The sequence below is a fragment of the Erpetoichthys calabaricus genome, chromosome 13 (genome assembly GCF_900747795.2).
Source record: "Erpetoichthys calabaricus chromosome 13, fErpCal1.3, whole genome shotgun sequence".
Lineage (NCBI taxonomy): Eukaryota > Metazoa > Chordata > Cladistia > Polypteriformes > Polypteridae > Erpetoichthys > Erpetoichthys calabaricus.
Genome location: NC_041406.2, coordinates 104,634,086 through 104,653,733, shown reverse-complemented (window position 1 = coordinate 104,653,733; position 19,648 = coordinate 104,634,086). Strand labels below are relative to the sequence as shown.

Genomic DNA, 19,648 nt, shown 5'->3' with positions numbered 1-19,648 from the left:
AATGGACAACTTCTGCTCTCGGACAACTAATTACATTTTGGGCTTTATATTTTTGCCTCTGGTTTCAAGTTTCATTATTATTCTTATGAATTAATATGCTATTCTTTGACCACAATTCTGGTTACACATCCTAATCTTTGCTTATTTAAATTTCGTCTTACCCAGTTATGACCCCTGATTAATTTCTGACCTGTCCAAATCATCTCCAGATTCCATTCTGTTTCTGAAAACTGCCATCTCCCTATGCAAAGAGAACGCCTTACCTCAATACTTAATCTCTTTTTCTCCACACAACAAGTAAAATTACAGCCAAAACACCCCTAAATGCAGTTTATGAAAACATTTATTGATCAAAATTTATCACAAACAGCATCTCTACAAAAGAGGTCCGTTTTACTCTGACAGTTTACATACATAATGATAAAGTTGCGTAGCAAAAGCTTCTGGTGAAAACAGTTTTAAAACCTGCTGTCTGCCAGCCTCTCCCATCTTTTTCTTAAGGATTGGATCTTTCACAAATTTCTCCATGGCCTCCGCAAACAACTTAGGCTGTGGATCACAAAGAAACCCAGTCTCACCATCAGCAATCGATTCGAGTGGCCCTCCTGAATTAACAGCAATTACAGGACACCGTGTGTACATTGCTTCTAATGGCACAATCCCAAAATGCTCATTGCTGGGGGTGTAGAGGACACAAGAACAGTTGTGTAAAAGGGAAATCTTCTGTGTGTCTGAAAAGGACCGAAGATAAGTGACATGGTCGGCTAAACCAAGTGTGTCAGACAAGGCTTTCAGCTCCTTGTAATGCTCCACATTTTCCAGAACTCTGTCGTCATAACCACCCGCCATGACAAGGTGTACTTTCTGCCACTCATCTGCAGAAATTTTGCTGTGCAGTTGGTTTAGGGCTTCCAGGGCAAGAGGCAAGTTCTTCTTCCTTTCATATCTGTTAATTGAAAGAAACACAATCTTTTTGTGCTCTGGAATAAGACCTTCAAGATCATTAGGCCGAGTGTCAAATATAGTAAAATTTAGTGATGGATACAGAACATCTACTTGCAGAGCAGACAAAGACTTGAACGTGTGCTTGAAGACACCTGCTGTGAACTGGCTGTTGACCACAATGCAATCAGCCATACCAGTTGTTAATTCTTCTAGATAGTCTAGGGGAGCCCTGTAAAGTTGCTTGATAGCAGTCTTGCGCTCTGCAAGGAGCTGGTCAGGAAAATGGCAATAGAAGAGCACCTTCTTTCTCCTCCTTGCAAATCGGAGCACAGGGATGCATGCAGACACCTAGATGATAAACAGAGAGTTATGGACTGAGGTCTGACATGGTCATCATTACTCACACCCTATCAAGCTAATTCATTGGCTTAAACTGTACATGCTCTTAACCTAATCATATACATGTGTACAATATCATAAGCCAGGAGTTCACAGTTAAGGATCTCACTAAGCTCTAAAATGACATGAGAAGTTCAAACATTGTACCTAATTAGAAATCTACCTATACTGCCTGGGTGGTAGCCAGGGAAACTAACAAGACAAAACATTTTAAAAGCAGAGATTTAAAGATGTCCACTGGATCTGTAAACAATTATAACTTTTATGCACCATTGGACAAAAGAAAATTGCATTCGTATTACATTTTATGGTATAAAGTTAAAATAAACAATACATATGACCCCTAGTTCCTTAGCTCATCTTGAGGATCCCCAAGGTTACTCACTTTCATCTTCTAGGCAGGTTTGAGTTAAATTCTTAAAATTTGGTAATATTAGAGAAATTACCAATAAATCTTATATCTTTAAGCCACTCCATCTGAACAATGGCCAAATAATTTAAATCTGCAGCCAATGTCACCAAGTCTGGAGAGCCATTTTATTTGATAATCACTGTGCCACTGAGGAACTATAAATCCAAAGACTACCGCCACAATCCCAAAATTGGATTGGATATAACCTTGAGCATCACTATACTATCATTATACCTAGTTTTCAAGTGTTAAAAAATTACACTGATCTTTTAAGTCATAACCTTGTGTAAAGATGTCTGCCAAAAATAGAACAATAATAATCACCAGCACTACTAACCTGGTCACAAAATACCACTTCAAACTCAACACCGCTGAGAAAGATGAGGTACCAGGTGACATAAATCATGCGGATATAGGCACATACTGCATGGAAATAGCCAAGAATACTCCTAGGAAGCCAGTCACCAACACAGACAATTGGGATCCCGGAGTCTTTAGTTTCAGAGAAACAATGGTCAGGGTCATAATGTGCTGTCCATATTTGAATGTTGCAGCCTTTAGATCTCAGTGCCAAAGCAGCATCCACTACCAGCCTTTCAGCGCCACCAATGCCCAGGTCCGGGTGGAGAAACACGACGTTCACCATACCTTGGTGAGTGAGGAACTGTGTCGTGCACAGATCAAGTAAATAAAGGACTGTCCTGTACAATACAAAAAGTGAAAATATCATTTTAATCATAATGGTGTCATTATTGAATATTCAGTCTTTCATTTTGTAAATACATGGCTGTGTTGAGTCACAGCTGGAACTGTGAATAGAGCACCTCTAAGCAACAATGAGCGAAAAGCAGGAAACAAACCCAGGACTGCACCACGGAGAGGGGGCAATACCCAAGAGAATACAGGAAGAACATGCAAACTCCTTAGAGATAGTGCCCTAACTGTAAATCAAACTCCTGAGGCATAATGGCCTGACAGAGTTCCAACATATGCAAAACTGGGAAGATTGACCACTTTGCAGGAAGGATTCTCAACTTGTTTTACTGAGGGCCACAGCACTGTTAACAAACTAAGAGGGCTGCACACACAAACAAAAAAAAACAAAAAAAAAAACTGAACAGCTTTTCCTGAAAACAACACTAAATGCTAGGCTTTGACAGAATGTATATGATCACCTGGTAATACCTTCAATATTTGCTTAATATGTTTTACATCACATCTTTATAAAAAATATCAGTGAAGAAGAGCACTAAACAAAGAGAAACTACTCCACCTTTTTAATAATTAGTAGGTACACAACTCAACCAACCAAACATGTTTGTAGGATTATGAATTAAAAACATCCTCAACAAATTGTCTTCATCAGTTTTGAAAACAGCAAACTTTTCACCAATAACAAATGCTTATATTAGTGAATTTTCTCATGCTGACTAGGAGACATTAATTCTTCTAGTCAGCAGATAGATGGAGGACAGCACACCAATGTTCAAATTGCAGATTGTCATCCTTGAGACAAAAATGCAACTTCATGCAGGACATTCCAGAGAAAATGTGTGCACATATAATGAGGATTACCTGTACTACTGGTAAGAAATACAAGGGGTGTCAGCAAGTTGAATTGCCACCTTCATACTGCTAACAGTTATTTGGCATACAGCTCACTTGATCTTTTAATTTCCTGACTCTCAGATTTAGAGGACAATGTCCCTTGACTGCCGTCAGCTCTCCTCTTTTGCATGAATTGCCTCCTAATTGTCTTCCAGTTGCATTTGCACGGCGTGCAAGGGATTAAGAACAAATAATTAAAAGCACTCACAAGACACTATAAAATGTTCTAATGAACTGATTTGACAGACAAACACTTTATGAGTGGATTATGAGCCTTTACATATAATGCAATGTTAAACACGTGATTGCATGTATTTGATCGACCAATTCCGATTATTTTTCGCTTGTCCCTTTAAAAAAACTTTTTACACAAAGCTCCTGCATAACCAGATGCATAGAAGTGTTATGTCCCATAATAAAGTGTTGACTTTGGTATTTTTAGAATTACAGTAATCCCTCGCTATATCGCGCTTTGCCTTTCGCGGCTTCACTCCATCGTGGATTTTATATGTAAGCATATTTAAATATATACCGCAGATTTTTTGCTGGTTTGCGGATTTCTGCGGACAATGGGTCTTTTAATTTCTGGTACATGCTTCCTCAGTTGGTTTGCCCAGTTGATTTCATACAAGGGACGCTATTGGCAGATGGCTGAGAAGCTAACCAGCTTACTTTTCTCTCTCTCTTGCGCGGACCTTCTCTGATCCTGACGTAGGGGGATTGAGCAGGGGGGCTGTTCGTACACCTAGACGATACGGACGCTCGTCTAAAAATGCTGAAAGATTATCTTCACGTTGCTATCTTTTGTGCAGCTGCTTCCTGAAACGACATGCTGCACGGTGCTTCGCATACTTAAAAGCTCGAAGGGCACGTATTGATTTTTGATTGAAAAACAAACTCGGTCTCTCTCTCTCTCTCTCTTTGTCTGCTCCTGACGGAGGGGGTGTGAGCTGCCGCCTTCAACAGCTTTGTGCCGCGGTGCTTCGCATACTTAAAAGCCAAACAGCCCTACTGATTTGTTTGCTTTTCTCTCTGACAGTCACTGCTCCTGACACGCACTCCTTTGAAGAGGAAAATATGTTTGCATTCTTTTAATTGTGAGACGGAACTGTCATCTCTGTCTTGTCATGGAGCACAGTTTAAACTTTTGAAAAAGAGACAAATGTTTGTTTGCAGTGTTTGAATAACGTTCCTGTCTCTCTACAACCTCCTGTGTTTCTGCGCAAATATGTGACCCAAGCATGACAATATAAAAATAACCATATAAACATATGGTTTCTACTTCGCGGATTTTCTTATTTCGCGGGTGGCTCTGGAACGCAACCCCCGCGATGGAGGAGGGATTACTGTATATACAAAATTTTTTACCCATAATATATATATGGCATAAAAGAAAATAAAACACTTCTCATAATTACACGTAGCCATATTGTTTAAAATTTTCTGTAATGTGCTTATCTGAAATAAAGTTTAAGAAAAAAAAAGTGCTTTTCACCATTTCTCTAACAAAAAAATATATAGATTTATGTATATATTCTCACACAATCATTTAATTAATATTGACAATTAAATGCTTCTTAAATGTAAATATACAGTGCATCCGGAAAGTAATCACAGCGCATCACTTTTTCCACATTTTGTTATGTTACAGCCTTATTCCAAAATGGATTAAATTCATTTTTTTCCTCAGAATTCTACACACAACACCCCATAATGACAACGTGAAAAAAATTTACTTGAGATTTTTGCAAATTTATTAAAAATAAAAAAATTGAGAAAGCACATGTACATAAGTATTCACAGCCTTTGCCATGAAGCTCAAAATTGAGCTCAGATGCATCCGGTTTCCCCTGATCATCCTTGAGATGTTTCTGCCGTTTAACTGGAGTCCACCTGTGATAAATTCAGTTGATTGGACATGATTTGGAAAGGCACACACCTGTCTATATAAGGTCCCACAGTTGACAGTTCATGTCAGAGCACAAACCAAGCATGAAGTCAAAGGAATTGTCTGTAGACCTCCGAGACAGGATTGTCTCGAGGCACAAATCTGGGGAAGGTTACAGAAAAATTTCAGCTGCTTTGAAGGTCCTAATGAGCACAGTGGCCTCCATCATCCGTAAGTGGAAGAAGTTCGAAACCACCAGGACTCTTCCTAGAGCTGGCCAGCCATCTAAACTGAGTGATCGGGGGAGAAGGGCCTTAGTCAGGGAGGTGACCAAGAACTCGATGGTCACTCTGTCAGAGGTCCTCTGTGGAGAGAGGAGAACCTTCCAGAAGGACAACCATCTCTGCAGACAATCCACCAATCAGGCCTGTACGGTAGAGTGGCCAGACGGAAGCCACTCCTTAGTAAAAGGCACATGGCAGTCCGCCTGGAGTTTGCCAAAAGGCACCTGAAGGACTCTCAGACCATGAGAAAGAAAATTCTATGGTCTGATGAGACAAAGATTGAACTTTTTGGTGTGAATGCCAGGCGTCACATTTGGAGGAAACCAGGCACTGCTCATCACCAGGCCAATACCATCCCTACAGTGAAGCATGGTGGTGGCAGCATCATGCTGTGGGGATGTTTTTCAGCAGCAGGGACTAGAAGACTAGTCAGGATAAAGGGAAAGATGACTGCAGCAATGTACAGAGACATCCTGGATGAAAACCTGCTCCAGAGCGCTCTTGACCTCAGACTGGGGCGACGGTTCATCTTTCAGCAGGACAACGACCCTAAGCACACAGTCAAGATATCAAAGGAGTGGCTTCAGGACAACTCTGTGAATGTCCTTGAGTGGCCCAGCCAGAGCCCAGACTTGAATCCGATTGAACATCTCTGGAGAGATCTTAAAATGGCTGTGCACCGACGCTTCCCATCCAACCTGATGGAGCTTGAGAGGTGCTGCAAAGAGGAATGGGCGAAACTGGCCAAGGATAGGTGTGCCAAGCTTGTGGCATCATATTCAGAGACTTGAGGCTGTAATTGCTGCCAAAGGTGCAACAACAAAGTATTGAGCAAAGGCTGTGAATACTTATGTACATGTGATTTCTCAGTTTTTTTATTTTTAATAAATTTGCAAAAACCTCAAGTAAACTTTTTTCACATTGTCATTATGGGGTGTTGTGTGTAGAATTCTGAGGAAAAAAATGAATTTAATCCATTTTGGAATAAGGCTGTAACATAATAAAATGTGGAAAAAGTGATGCGCTGTGAATACTTTCCAGATACACTGTACATGCACTCATAGGTTTTAATCATTTTAAAATCATTAATTGCACTAAAGCTATTTGTGTTAAAACCTACATTTACTATATTTATACAGGTGTGTTTTTTTTTTCTTTAGTGTATTTGCCAGACATTCATAATTCTTGAGGTGTAATTAAAATATGGATTACCAATTTAATTATGTAGTACCAAAACGTATGCCCAATGACACACAGCAACGAATAATAGACATTGTACAAATCTTTAAAAAATCCTACTCTTTACAATGTAGCAATTTCAAATTCATCATTCATTCTTTTTCCAATTAAAAATAAAGGCTGCTTTACTTAAAAAACAGCTCGCTGTCCAAACTCAAATGGTATCTGTTTTAATTTAAATGACAAAATAAAAAGCCAAAAAATATCTAATTTAATGAATTCAGACCATCTCCGATTCCTTTTTCTCAGTATATTCCTCCACTTTCATTAATGTAAAGGCTAAAATTCCAATTGTCTCTTACTCTCTGATAAAAACAAGCTTACAGTAAGTAGCCCTTGCTCTGTGTGTTGGCTCAGCTACCATAATACCTGGCGTAAAGGAGCACTACAACTTTTTTTACTGTAATGCTTAGAAAAGCAGGGGCTGAAAATATTGGTCAAGCAGCTTTTAGTGAAAATTGTCTGATTTGATTGGTGGCCGATCGATCAGCGCATCCCTATTACCTTGTTGTGTTCAAGGGGGTGGGCAGCAGATTGAAAACCCCTTTGACATATTTTTTACCAGGGGAACAAATGCAAATAAGAATAACTTAGTACTGGCTTAACAATAGAAAATACGTGAACTAACAAATAAGCAGAAAGAGTTGCGAAGTAACCCATCATAATCACACAACATGAAAGAAACCTGTAATAACAGTTGTGAGGTGTGGAGGGTGCCGAGGCACATTTTTCTTGGTTTAATTGGTTAAAGTATGGCATTACCTTAAAATAATACTGTACAACTTTCCTGATTTGTGACAAGTAAAGAATTGCACAGTTTTATCAGTGTTAAAACAAACTAAACTGTAAATTGTAAAAATGTCTCACTGGCAGTGTTCTTCAGTCTTAAGCTCCTTCAACAACGCAAATCAGTTGTTTGCTGACACTCAGCCAGACTGGCTAAATGTTTTTACACTGCCGCAGAACCTGAATCTGTTCTGAAGGGGAATAGTTTATTAATTTGTGCTAATAAACCTAAATGAGGTTACACTTCTTACTAATGACATCATATGCAAATCATATAAAACAGCTAGGGATTAGAGTCCTGACCAAGTCAAAAATGTAAACCTGATTTAGTCAAGTGAGCTCAAAATATTTCCTGCCTTAGACTGAAAGGGATTAGCCTTTAATGTGGAGGACTGAATTGATAACTTGTTGATTACACACTCAGCCATGGACCAAAAACACCTGGCCCTGCCTGGGTTTGTTCTTGCCTTGTGCCCTGTGTTGGCTGGGATTGGATCCAGCAGACCCCCGTGATCCTATGTTAGGATATAGCGGGTTGGATAATGACCGACTGACTGACTGACATTAAGATTAAGATAATAATAACTAGAAATATAGTACATTAGAAAGCTACAAGCTTTAAAATAAAAGAAAAAAGCCAGTTTGGAGTTAGGAGAAACAATGTGTTAGGCCATTTTGAATAGGAAACTAGGTTGATAGACAAATCAACAAACTAGGTAGGCTTTACTTGACTTTTTACAGAGCATATAATATGGTTCTACAAAAAAGATTAATGCTTAAATAAACTACAGTTGGCATTAATGGTACCTGCCAAAAAGTATTTTTGAGACTGGCTAAGAGGGGAAAACAAAGAGACCACATAAGAGGAAAACTCTGCCCATTGAGTCAGGTCTTCACTCAAGGGTCAGTTACATTGGCTTCTATCTTTTCTCATTTAAATTAATGACACTGACTCTACTATAATAAGTAAACCTTTGAAACTTGCACATAACCCACATCCTGGAAGGATGGCAAAAAATGAATAAACATTATTTTAAAATATTACTTTAAAATTTACCCTAAAAAAGGATTCACATTTAATTTGAAGAGAATCTGAACTGAAGACAGGGTTCTTGACCAATGAATGATGGGAGGGAGGTGGGTTTTCAGTTCAAAAGCTCAAATTTGCTTTGAACACGCTTTACTTCATGCACTACTCTCATTTTCTGGAAGAATTTATTTCACAATATTGTTGTAAAAAATACATGCATTTTGGACAGTGCGAGCAAATGCCTGGATAACCGATGTGTAGATTATGTAACATGAGAAACTTGAGATTCCTCCCTTCCACCATGGATATTTTAATATTGTTGATCTCCGCTAGTTCCCATTAAAGAAATACTACACCAAAAATTATATGTTAGTTACCCATTGTACTTTGTACTGGTGCCAATAATTTTTTTCCACTTAATGTTCTCTTCCAGATTGAAGAGAAAAAGTTATCACATAAGAGAACTTAATGGTGGCCAGTGCTGTGCAATGCCAAGCACTGTGAAAAACATTCAAGGAAAAATAGAAAAAATAAAATCTCATGTTATTTGTGATGTATAATTCACATCTGTTATCCAATCACTTATCAAAATATGCAAAACAAAGTTTTTTTGATAATATAAAGTTTGATAATTCCGGTAGTTTTTATCTGTGTGTATGCAAACAGGAATCCCAAAGATCCACAGGATTGAGTTTTTGATTAAAAGATAGGACTCTTGACCAACACGCGACAAGGAGATTCAGGTCTTCAAATGAAAATTTCAATCCCGTGAGTCTTTGGGATTCCTATTTATGTATCCTCTGATATTCAAAAAGCAATTATTTAACAATAGTTTACCCAAAAAAAGCATTCCTTTTGCATGTTCTTAGAAGTAACTGGAAAACAGACATGTGGATTAATGCAAGATTGTTTTTTCCCTTTCTTTCCAGGGATGTTTTGCACGTTGTTTGCCATTGTACAGCACAGGCTGCCATTGAGTTTTATTATGTGATTATATTTCTTTCCACTATGCATGAAACAAAAAATTAAAAATTCTAGGCTTCCATTACAAAGTACTTCAGCTAAGTAACATATAAAAAATATACAATTTTATCAGAAGGTTTCTCTCCTTTCTCTATGAAAACATTAAAAATATTTTTCTACACAATCACTACAAACAATACAAAGTAAGGTTAGGATTAAAAAAAGTTATCATTTTTTTGTTGGGTCCAGCTGCCTTGGATAAACAGATTAAGGAAATGGATGGATAGAACAGGTCAACCATAAGTGAAATCCGTTAAGATTTATTTTCTCTCTCTCCTTAACCTGCAATTGTTTCATCCTGGGTATGATGTTAATCTGCATCCCACCCTACAAGCAGGTCCTCCAATTTGCAGTGAAAACGTGGAGGTTGGTGGCAGGATTGACTCTCCAACTACCGTGTTAAAAAAAAAAAGACCTTGCACTCCTCCAGTGTGGTGCTGAGGTGTCACCCGCTGTACTCGGGTCCCAATCTAGGTGGTTTGCCATGTGGTGGGTGCAGAAACGCGCTATGCGCGCATGCTTCCAACCAACCTCCTCCTCCTCATTATATGATCATCGCATATATTTAATATTTATCAAACTGGAGATTGATTTTTTTTTCCCCAATTATACTCATTAAAGACTTATAACTGCCTAAATTAATTTACAATTTTCCCTCACCTCTGCTATGATTTATATATCACACTTACATATACTTATTTACTTTTTCTTTTTGTCATTTTTATTTTACTATTTGTGAAGAACACTGAGCTACACTTTTTGAATGAAAATATGCCACATAAATAAATAATTATTATTCAAGTGAGACTGCTGTATACAACTTATTGTACCACCACTATTGAAAGTGCATTCATTACATTTGGTTATTTCACATTTTTAATTAGATATCAATTATTTGAGAAGCCTAATGCTGGTCTTCATCGAAACACCCATTTTTAAATGCTCTTAAATTTGATAATTGGGTCACAGGGTGGCCAAAACTATTCTGAAAGCACTGACCGCAGACCATAATGTAACCTAAATGGGTCATCAGTCCTCCAAAATGGCACTTTCACACAGTGCCAGTTTTGAGCCATCACTTAAACCTAACCTGCTTGTCTTGGGGATGTGCAACAAGAAAGAATACCCCAAGAAAATACTAAGTGGACAAAGGGAAAAGAGGGAAACTAAAATGAAATTATAACTAAGCCAGTCTCTTGGAGCTACGAGTTTCTGTAACTGCACCATCCTATGTACCATTTTAGTTATTCCATAAAAAAAGATAAGTGTATATTAATCACTTTCATTGGTTAACATTTAAGTTGAAAACGTGGGTTACAACTCAAGTTAAATGGTAGGTAAGTTTATATTCGTACATATGCAGCAATCATATCACCCGACACCCTATGATAACACGTAAACTGTCCTTCCGTTCACGACAGCATTTCCACAAACCACGGATGACAGAATCCTACCGTTTTTATTTGGAAAATAGAAGAGTTACATTTTATACGTAGAATCTTTGCTTGCTTCAGAACATTCTGCTCAATTTGGCATGTTTATGGACTTTGTTACAAAACAACCAGAATACAACAAATAACACATACTGTACAAAAACCAATGCTTAAAAATGCGTTTTCACTTATTAAACTTTAAACAAACTGCAGTTCTGGAACGCATATCAGCAAAATTAATATCGTTTTACACCAAAAGAATAACAAAAAAAGAATAAAACGGTAGGATACCCTTAGGATTCAAAAGGAGACCGTCAGTTGCACGCTTCCTACTTCTGTATGAACAAAAATAAAACGATGATTACCCTTGCTCCAACTGCCTTGAGGTGTGTATATACATATATGTTTTGGATTCTAAGATCCCATATTGTTCCCACATCAGATTCCTGTACTTCGCTAATAACCACTCACTCTCTATGACTAGCTCTACGGCTCACCTGATTTTGGCCCGCTGGCTGTCGGGACACATCAGCGTATCGCACATAGCTGACTTAAGCATGTCCTCAATAGCGTAATTTTAATTTAAAAAAATAATCAAACAAAATGCAAAATATCAAATGCCTAATTTTTAATTGTATATAGTATGTGCGTTCAAATTAGCTCTTGATAACTTCTTACAGTGGCATTTTTCTTTTTATTTTAATTTTATACAGGCGCACTTCTAGCCACATCCAGTTGGGCCCTTGACTGTGCTGTCGTGGCCTATTCGCCTGCTGGTGCTTAAACTTTTCTAGCTGCTGAGTATTGGTGCACTGTAGAAGCGAGGAAGCAGGGGTGTAGCTATTGAGGCGAAATAGTTTAGTCTTTAATTTCATAATGGTAAGTAATTGTTCCACTGTTATATAGTAGTATGCTAAATAATACTATGCGCTAATTATTTTCTTGCTGCTGGCTGTATAACGATGTGTCGTACTGACTTGTATAATAACGTGTTTTCATGCTGCAGTTTTATATTCTGTCTAGAGGCTAATGTTAATGTTTTATTTATTCAGCTGCTCGATTCACAGTGTACTTTTCAACACACGGTAGTGATCTGGAATGTCTGAAAAATGTTTGCATCTGGGGATTTATTTTGTGTAAAGGGAATTTGCAGAAGGTGGTGATCACTAGGAGCACCCTTTTCACTGTTGGTTAATTTGTTGCTCGTGAAGTAAGTAGATTTAAAATAGCTCAAGAAACTTTAAATATACAGCTTCACATGGCACGCTGCTGATGTGGCAAAGCTGGCACTTAGGTTTGATGACTTAAAGGGGGTGGAGTTGGTTGACTCTCTGCTGTCCTGTATTTTTAAATTAAGTTCCACATTTCTGACATATACTTCTAACAACTTTTTTATGTATAGTACGTTTTAATATAAAACGTGCAGATCAAAGTGCTTTACAAGAAGTTAAAAAATACAATTACAATAAATAAAAATGTATATAGGTAATTTCTCGAAGACACTGCCCTCTCACTCGTAATCAAGCACAACACACCTGATTGTGCATGGTAGTTGTCAGCAATCAAGATGAAGATAAATTTTTTATTATAAGAAAACAAGGCACTTTCAAAGGTGAAATTGCCTGTAAGAAACATGAATACCATTCTGCAAGAAGGGGGGAATAAAGGTTGAATTAAAAGACGTCTATTCCTAGAAAAGCATTTCAGTCAGGAATGACTTGAACACCAAGACTGTAAATCTGTTAGAACAGACTTATAACAAATACGTGGTCATGCCTTTGTTTTTCAATGTGTGATGAATGACACATTTTAAAAAAAAAAAAAAAAAATGTTTAGGTATTCAATATAGCAAATAAGTGTGGAAAGGTAGACAAATGCCTTGTGTCCAATTGACTATAAGGATTTATTATATTTAATAACCTTTATTCTACTTTATCCCTTACAGTAACAATTGCTGTTCAAGTGAAAAACTATTATTTCAGATTATACAAACCATACATTTTTTTTCAGCTGAAATGCCTGTGTATAATGTTGTTCACATTTTTAATTTAATAAATGAATGCTGTATCATAATGAAAAAGAGGTGGTCAATAATGTAATTTGGTATATTTTGTTCATTTGTGGTACAGTACTTCTAGATACAAATAGATGGAATTGTATTGTATTGTAAGCATCCTGTTTTGCTTTGTTCCTCGCTTTGCACGTCCAACAAAGAATAAATAACCCTTATGAATATGTATTCAATGTCTGTTTGCTTTGGATTTGTGTTTGCATCCTAAGAATCGTAATTGAGTAATGGCTTCCAGAAATTAAGGAATATATTATTTACAGTTATCTACGTAGTGCACTGAGAGTTCCATGGTATTCAATATATTCTATATCTAAACTTCTCCATTTTGTGGACAGACTGATTCTTCTGTTTTAATTTAATTTGCATGCTTTTTGTCCATTTGACTGACTGGTGAGAAATGAAAGATCCTTCAATATCTTTAAAGCTTTGCAAAGATAAGTGATCTTTAATGTGGTGTATCACTTCCCAGCCTCATTCTCATTTTTGGAATTTTTGTTTTAAGCCTGGTCCTGCGGCATCTGCCACTAATGTCGGTGCTTCTGGCCGTTCTCCCAGCAAGGCCGTTGCTCCACGTGCAGCTGGCTCCACTGTTCGGCAAAGGTAAGCCCACAGCTTTGAAGTTCAATGTAAAATATTTTCCATTTTTTGTTTGATCGCAAATGGTTTTCATCTTTTTATCGGAGAATGAACACGGTTTACATTTGTAAAAGCAAGCCATGATTCTACTGCAGAGTATATACTGTATAGTTTCAGCCATCTGCAGACATTTAGGAGGCTATTGTACTCTAACCTGTTTGACTGTTACTAAAGTTAGATTTGGTAAACTTTGAGAATGTCTTCAGGTCTTATTTTGGCTGATAGTGTATATTAGTACAAGGTTGTAAGTTTAGTATTCATTAAAAGCTTTATTAAATGTAACTGACATTTAAATCATTCCATCTTTTTAACATAAGTTTGAAAATGCCTTCTCTGATTGAAAAATGTGATCAAGTCTACATTGATGGAACTTTACATTGGCGACAATAACAAAACTGCCCATGTGTTGATGATGTAATGGCTGCAAGGCATTGGTAATACTATATGCACTGTCTGTGACGTAAGTAGGGTACGATGTAGAATTTCCCACTTTTCTGTAGGTAGGCTGTGTAATTGCGTGACATGGTATAAGCTTTCAATATAGAACCATCTCAAAATCTGAATCAATAGTGCATGCTAGCCCATTATCATCTGAAAATTGGACTGACCATGATAGTAAGTGGTTTCAAGTCACCAATGATGAAATCTTTGACACGTTTGAATGGTTACCTAGTCTACAGAGAATTGATTGACAATGCTTTAAATTTTTTCATGACTTCTTTTGCATATGACTGCCATTGTTGATTGTGTTTAAGTGTAGATGAATTGTTACCAGAGTACGGCCCCACTTTAGAATAGCTTACCTTCTTATATTAGATCTGCCCTGAGATTAGTTACTTCTAGGTCATCATTAAAGACTTATTTATTTTCACTGGCCTTTGACCCTCAAGAGGTTAAATACTATGTTTGTATATGTTGGTTCATGTGCATTCATGACTAGAAATATGAGTGGGGGTATTTTAAGTGTATCTTTTATGTATAGTTTGTCATGTGCTTTTTTTTTTTTTTTAAGCTTGTACTACACTTTAACTTAGTTTAAGGCTATTTTAAATGTGCATTATAAAGATTGACTTGTCATGCTATATGTAAAATATTGTGTGGTTAATAGTTCAACCTCAGTTGTTAGGCCTCACTGCCCTATTCATGAATTACATCACAGTTGTGTAAGAATTGTACTTGGCACAATGGAAAAGCAGTTTTTTGTTCAACAGAAAAATTGCAAAACTCAAATACGAGTTTAAGGTGGTGTAAATGAAAATAGTGTGCAATTTCAAAACAAACATCAGCTGCCTAGTTTTTAATTTAAAAGAAAATGTAAAGCAAAAAATGTGGTACCTAATTTAAATTAAAAAAGGCAACAGAAATGCATTGCTACAGAAGTTAAAATAGTGATGCTTAACAGGACACTCGTGTGCCAAATCCAGCATGTTAAGTTTATAACTGAGCTGATATGTAATTTCATGTCTTAAACAGGCATTTATGTTTATTTAAAATCACTGTGGGTACATGTAACCACTTGTGTAGTAAACATTAAGAGATATTGAAGTGAATGCCAGCACAAGGGTAGTCTCTCGAATATTTTTTTTTTTTTTTTTTTTTTTTTTTTTTTTTTAGAAAGTTGTCAAACTTCCATAAGCAGTTGAACAACTTCATAATTCCACCATGTGTACTTCTGTTTGTCTGAGATCTGTTCCTTTTAAACCTGAGACTTCTATCTAGGGTTGACACAATTACTTGTTGGAGATGGTGCAAATTCAGTGCTCAGAATTAACATAAATGTTTAACGTGTAGTTTAAGAAAAGATGCAGGTTTTCCCTCTTTTACTGACAATGTTCCCTTTGACCTACTTATCTGAAGCTGACTTTTCCATACTGGACTTGATCGAGAGCAGCCAGCCTAACCCTCCCATATACCTCTCATATTCCCAAATTGAGCAAGCTGGCTCTAGTTTGCAAATGCTAGTTCACTTACTAGGATCCTACTTAAGTAGGCAGAATCTCAAGAACAGAGAATCTCCTGAAAGCAGATACACAACAGTAGGCTATGATCACATTTTTAAAAATAATTGGTACAAAGCTGTGACTTACCATTAGTGTGTTGTTTTTTTTAGGTGAGTTTGTAATGCTAAGTTGGCATAAGGAAGTTTGCATGATAGAAGGATGTTTAGTTACTTTAACTGTCAATACAAGGTTAAGAGTATCGCCCTGTATATTTACAACCACTTTTGAACCACTTCATCTCATGAATACTGATTATACCCAATATGTTTTCTATATTAATAATCTATGGTTTCAAATGGGCTTTAAAATGTAAAACTTCCAATGGTGCAATTGGGAGAGTTTGAGACATGATGGCAAGGATAGACAAATTTATCATGTGTGAATCTTCAACACCCCCAAAGCCAAACCCCCCAGGTTTCTTTAACCTTGGTTCTTACTTGCTGCAGCAGAACATATGGTTGTAGGTAATGATTCTAATTGATTATTTAGAAAAAAGAACTGCATTATAAAATTTTGTCTTGTAAAGTGCTTTGTGGTGATAGTTTAATACTACTGTATATTAAAAGGATTTAATCTCCATCGAGCTGTCTGTACTGTACATGGGCTTGTCTGAATAGAATACTATAAAGAAAAGGAGTAATGTGTTTATGGCGATTTTTCTTTTTTACTATGCAATAGGAAAGCAACCAGCAGTGGGACGAGAAGTGCTGGCAGAGGTGCATCATCTGGAACAGGAGGAATGTGGCGATTCTATACGGAAGACTCTCCTGGACTTAAAGTGTAAGTATTTGTGCATTTAAAAATTGGATGGTCACAAGTGATATTTTAAATCTGCTGATTTAAAATAGACAGGGAGTTCAGGCAGGCAGAGCGGCGAAAGTTAAAAAGAAAAAAAAAAAAAAAAATTTCTCCCCAGCAGGGATTCGAACTCGTGTCTCTGAGGCACGGCAAGCTTATTACGCTCTTAAGTCAGCAAGTCTTACCGGTACGCCACGGAAGCTGTTGTTTCATTCTTGAACCTTTCGTGAAAGTGTTTATTTGATCTTTGGACTTCAGGCTTCACACATTTTATAGTTTATGCCTACATTTTGTAACATTTATTACTAAAATATGGAAAAGTTTCTGTTTTAACAATGTGTTTATACAGGTTACTGTAGAAATGGAACACACATGAAACGTGTGTGTGTTCCAAATAACGATCTATTATTTCCACTCTAAAACTCCACTTCACTCCCAGATAATCAATCAAGGCATGAGCTGGGAGAAGTACGTGCATGTTCTAAGTCGGTGGGGGGATGGAATAGCCGGCTGCTTGCAGCTTGTGTATATCGGCCCATTTAGATGACAAAAGACGCTGGCGGAGAGGTGTGAACGGATTTAAGAAGCGATTTAAGGTGGGCCGGATCTACGAGTTTTTTCGTAGGTTCTGGTAATTCTAGTGTTAAGTCATTTTGTCATCTTTACCCAGGGCACATGAAATTGTAGTAAGTTTAAGATATGAAGGAAAATTTGGTAAATTGTATGTGTCCTGTAGAAAACAGAGGTTCCTTAATTTGTTTTCCCCCCTTTTATGCTGGCTTTCTGCATTTTGTAAAAATCAAAAAAAAAAAAAAAAAAGTCAAATCCCTTAGCATTCTACCACCAGTTGTATAGCATTTATAATGGTATAAAAATACTGAAAAATGTAGCAGTTTTAAGACAGATTGAAGTTTAAAAGCTTCTGTCTAATGATATTGCCTTTTCCTTCTTCAATAAGTAGATCTCAAACAAATCCATGAATGGTGTTTTACCATCAGTAACTTACTGAAATATCTGTTTTAAAAAAAAAAAAAAAAAAAAAAAATTCTTAAAATGAGCGTGGGTCTTTAGATAATTTAAAACCTCAACTATGATGATGCATGTAGCAGCCTTGAAGGCCAAATAAGACCTCTTCAATAGATATTAAAGCCACCGTCAGTCTCCTAACTCATAAGGAGAGGTTGCTCTCTGTTAAATATGGGGCCTTGAATGAAAGCCTGGAAGAACAGGGTTAAAACCATAATGGTGATAGTGTAAGGGTTCTAAAATTAAAATGGTTTTACTAGTGTCCTGTTAAAGTGTGTAGTGGTGTGTTTGTGTTTTTTTGGCCATATTTTATTTTTTTTAGTAGTTCACTTACTGCTGAACTTTAATCATAATTGCAGTCAATAATACATTTTTAATAACTGATGTCACACCTCTATTAATCGTTAGTAACAAAGCTGTGTTAAATTATGCCTGAAAGTGAGATTCACACTGAGTCCTCCCTATTAAAATGTAGCATATCATTTCTGGTGCAGTGGGAAAAGAAAATGTTAATTGCTGTCTATAGCTTCCCTGTTACAGAAATTGTTTTCTTTTCTTAATCAAACAGACTGAACAGGTTTACATTGGGAGCACTTGTTTTAGATATATAAAAAATTAGGTTGCATACAAACATGTTTTATCAAGATACAGTAGCATCATAATTGTGATTGAATTGAAATTCTGGTTTGTCTCCTTTTTTTAAGCAGTTGAAAAAAACACTCAGGATAGATTTTCTAATTTTAAGAAGTTTTAATTTCTCATCTTCAGTCCTGTACTTGTTATATTTTAGTTGTAATTTTATTTTATATATTTTTTCCCCCCCTTTCAGTGGTCCTGTTCCAGTGCTTGTCATGAGTCTCCTGTTCATTGCTTCAGTGTTCATGTTGCACATCTGGGGAAAGTACACTCGCTCCTAGGACAAAGAGCCTGGCTTCCTTCATGTTACATCATCTCTCTCTTAATTATTTAAATTTTGAACTGGACCAAATCCCTTCCATTTCCATTTTACCAACTTTCTGGTTTTATTGCTGCAAGAATGATTTGGATGAAGAGAACTTCACTGATTTTTTTTTTTTTAAATTTTTTTCCCTCTTTATGAATTTATGAGGATACTTTTTCCCTTCAGTTGTCAACCCAAAAAGACTTTACTTTTTGGATACCAGACTTTTTTGTGCAGCTTTTGTTAAAATCCATATTGTGCTACAATAAATGCTCTCAAGTCGCAGCTGTATGTCTGTGTTGACAATTAAGTGGTCCTGAAACAATGAAAATTTTATCTGCTAGTAACATTAACATAAGTGCACATGCTTTTTATTAAAAATAACTTCTTAAGGATTCACTTTGTAACTATTCCAGTCATTCAGTTTGCAGAGAAAATAAATATTGCTCATAGACTTGAAGAGTGAATGAAGCCAACAAAATGGCTTTTGTTATGTTATACTATCCTGTTATTTTTAGTTGTTTACCTTATGCATTAAAGTTGTATGCTTTTGTAATTATGGTAAGTTATATAAAGGATAGATATTACTTACAAAATCAAAAAGTGACTGACAGAAGTGTCTTAAAGTGTTTCTTTGCCATCACTGGCAGTTTGTGCTATGGCCTGTTGGTCATAATTTAAAACATACAGGAATAACTTTGGTTTAGTTTGTTTACTGCCTTTGTAAAGTGACAACACATGTTGCGTTTGTAGTACAAGAACTGAACTCTTTAACGTTTATTCACATTAGAGTATGGATGGGGTCTTGTAGTTATTTTGTGATGCATCTCTTATGGTATAGTATGAAGTTAAAGTGAGAGTGCATTATTGTCAGTTGTCTTCCTTTAAAACAAGATAAGACGTAGGCATGCAAATACAGGGTGAGCCAAAAAGAAGTACCACATTTATTCTAAAAAAAATGCTACATGACAAAATTAATTGCAACTGTTTTAAAAATGTCATCAAGATGGTGACTTATTCGCGACAGTTTCTGCACGCTTGTATGACTTGTTCGGTGATTTTGTGGCAAATAACGTCCTTGAGGGCTTCAAGATTTTGAGGTTGGTGTGTTTGCCTTTGACTTGAGATAG

The 19,648-nt window shown here is 36.6% G+C and overlaps 2 protein-coding genes across 4 annotated transcripts; one reads left to right on the top strand and one right to left on the bottom strand.

Annotated features, from left to right (window-relative positions):
• Window positions 1-325: 325 nt before the first annotated feature.
• On the bottom strand, window positions 326-11,588 carry alg2 (ALG2 alpha-1,3/1,6-mannosyltransferase). Of its 3 annotated transcripts, none has more exons than XM_028817408.2 (3): window positions 11,545-11,588; window positions 2,094-2,457; window positions 326-1,293 (listed from the first exon to the last, which is right to left on the bottom strand). In XM_028817408.2, exons 1-3 carry the CDS (start codon window positions 11,574-11,576, stop codon window positions 394-396), a joined length of 1,296 nt encoding a protein of 431 aa, XP_028673241.2. In that variant the 5' UTR covers window positions 11,577-11,588; the 3' UTR covers window positions 326-393. The 3 variants fall into 3 exon arrangements, with proteins under 3 accessions (XP_028673241.2, XP_028673242.2, XP_028673240.2); XM_028817409.2 differs by lacking the exon at window positions 11,545-11,588 and adding an exon at window positions 11,339-11,536; XM_028817407.2 differs by lacking the exon at window positions 11,545-11,588 and adding an exon at window positions 11,413-11,536.
• Window positions 11,589-11,768: 180 nt separating this feature from the next.
• Window positions 11,769-18,902, top strand: sec61b (SEC61 translocon subunit beta). Its single transcript, XM_028817410.2, has 4 exons — window positions 11,769-11,926; window positions 13,621-13,718; window positions 16,433-16,534; window positions 18,408-18,902. Exons 1-4 carry the CDS (start codon window positions 11,924-11,926, stop codon window positions 18,493-18,495), a joined length of 291 nt encoding a protein of 96 aa, XP_028673243.1. The 5' UTR covers window positions 11,769-11,923; the 3' UTR covers window positions 18,496-18,902.
• Window positions 18,903-19,648: the final 746 nt, after the last annotated feature.